This window comes from Colobus angolensis, unplaced genomic scaffold (genome assembly GCF_000951035.1).
Source record: "Colobus angolensis palliatus isolate OR3802 unplaced genomic scaffold, Cang.pa_1.0 Scaffold222, whole genome shotgun sequence".
In the NCBI taxonomy this organism is placed as follows: Eukaryota; Metazoa; Chordata; class Mammalia; order Primates; family Cercopithecidae; genus Colobus; species Colobus angolensis.
Genome location: NW_012115400.1, coordinates 1750088 through 1751825, shown reverse-complemented (window position 1 = coordinate 1751825; position 1738 = coordinate 1750088). Strand labels below are relative to the sequence as shown.

The following is a 1738-nucleotide window of genomic DNA, read 5'->3' as shown; positions in this document are numbered from 1 at the left end:
TGGCCACTCTCCCTCTTCCTCTGTTCCTCCTCACCCTGCACCTGAAGGAAGGCAGGTGAGCTGGAAGCCTGCCTTTTGTAAATCTTATTCTTTTCCTGTACCCTAGTTTTTTGTTTTTTGTTTTTGTTTTGGTTTTTTTTGCCTGGTTAAGGTGAGGTTATGTCAGGCAATATTATTTCCCCCATATTGGTAGGGACTTTGGTGTTTCTCATCCATGTGAGTTGAAGTCTTCTTTTTCTTAGATGGAATCTTGCTCTGTTGCCCAGGCTGGAGTGCAATGGCACAATCTCGGCTCACTGCAGCCTTCACCTCTCAGATTCAAACGATTCTCTTACCTCAGCCTCCTGAGTAGCTGGGATTACAGGCGCCCACCACCATGTCCGGCTAATTTTTGTATTTTTAGAGACAAGATTTCACCATGTTGGCTAGGCTGGTCTCGAACTCCTGGCCTCAAGTGATCCACCCGCCTCGGCCCTGCAAAGTGCTGGGATTACAGGCTTGAGCCACTGCGCCCGGCCAAGGGAGTTGAAGTCTTAAAGGACAGACAAAGGAAAAAAGATATAGGGTCCAAAAGGCAGAAAAGGATTCTAGGGGTTGTAAACACCCAGGTAACCCTGGCAAGAGGCTTTGTTGCCTCCAGATGGTGGGACAGGAGTTCCGTGGCAGGCAGGATTAGGTGGTATTTTCGTTCACTTCTTTTTAGGTTAGGTACATTGGCTTAGGGACAGGATCCTATTCCAGGGCTGAAGAGGATCTTGAGAATCAACTTGCCCAACGCCCTCATTTTGTAGGTAGAATCTGCAGCTCAGAGAAATTAAATGATTTGCTAATGGACACAGTTTTTCGACGCAAGCACCAGGAGTGACCCAAGTCTTCTAAATCCTCGCTGGGCCTCATCACTGTCCCAAGTGCCCAGGTCCCCTGGGAACAGGGGTGGGAGGAACTAGAGGATGTCTGAGTACCAAAAAAGAAGTGGGAAGACAGGGGCAAGTACCCTACATTTCTGATTTTCATTTTAAAAATGTATTTTATTCAGCTTGGAAAACAAGTACAAATCCCTGGGTGTTTTTTGTGGGGGAGGAGGGGGGAGTAGGCAGGAAAGAGAAGAGGGTAGGAGGCAAGGCAAGGTATGAGCATCACAGTGGCTGCCTTAAGACCCTGCCCAGGGAGGGTGAGGTGGGGTGGGCTGGGGGTTGAGCAGGGAGCTCAGGTCCGGAGGAACACCATGGTGAGGAGGCCTGGAGGGGGGACAAAGAAAGAACAGGGTCTCATGGGCAGCCCTGGGACTCTGTTAGCGCTCCTCCCATCCCTTCTCCCTTTTTCCTGGGTCCTGGGTCCCCAGCCACTACTGTCCTCACCCAAGACGTAGGCGGCCACCAACTTTTGTCCCAGGGAGACGTGCAGGACTTGAGGCAGCTGGCTGCTGAGTTCGTCCTGGAGTGGGAGCAGCAGGAAGGCCACGGAGACAATCCCCGTCAGCAAGAAGAGGAGGAAGGAGCTGGTGGCCAGTTGCTGGCGGGGGTCTGAGAAACAAGATTCATCAGATGCTGCAGTCCCCACTCCTGCCCAGCCCAGGTCCTCCAGGGAAAAGCCTGAACAAGGAAGATGTATCTATTTTTTTTTTAAAATTATCTTTTATTCTTTGTAGAGATGGAGTCTCATTACATTGCCCAGGCTGGTCTGGAACTCTTGGCTTCAAGTGATCCTCCTGCCTCAGCCTCCTGAGTAGCTGGGACTA

The 1738-nt window shown here is 50.8% G+C and overlaps 1 protein-coding gene across 1 annotated transcript in view; it reads right to left on the bottom strand.

The window, feature by feature from the left end:
- Positions 1–1000: 1000 nt before the first annotated feature.
- MOSPD3 (motile sperm domain containing 3) overlaps positions 1001–1738 on the bottom strand; it is a 2766-nt gene continuing 2028 nt past the window's right edge. Inside the window, exons 5-6 of the mRNA XM_011943957.1 lie at positions 1359–1523; positions 1001–1238 (exon numbers count right to left, since the gene is read on the bottom strand). Of these exons, the coding sequence (XP_011799347.1) occupies positions 1207–1238; positions 1359–1523 (197 nt within the window). The 3' untranslated portion in view covers positions 1001–1206. The remainder of the gene's footprint in view (positions 1239–1358; positions 1524–1738) is intronic.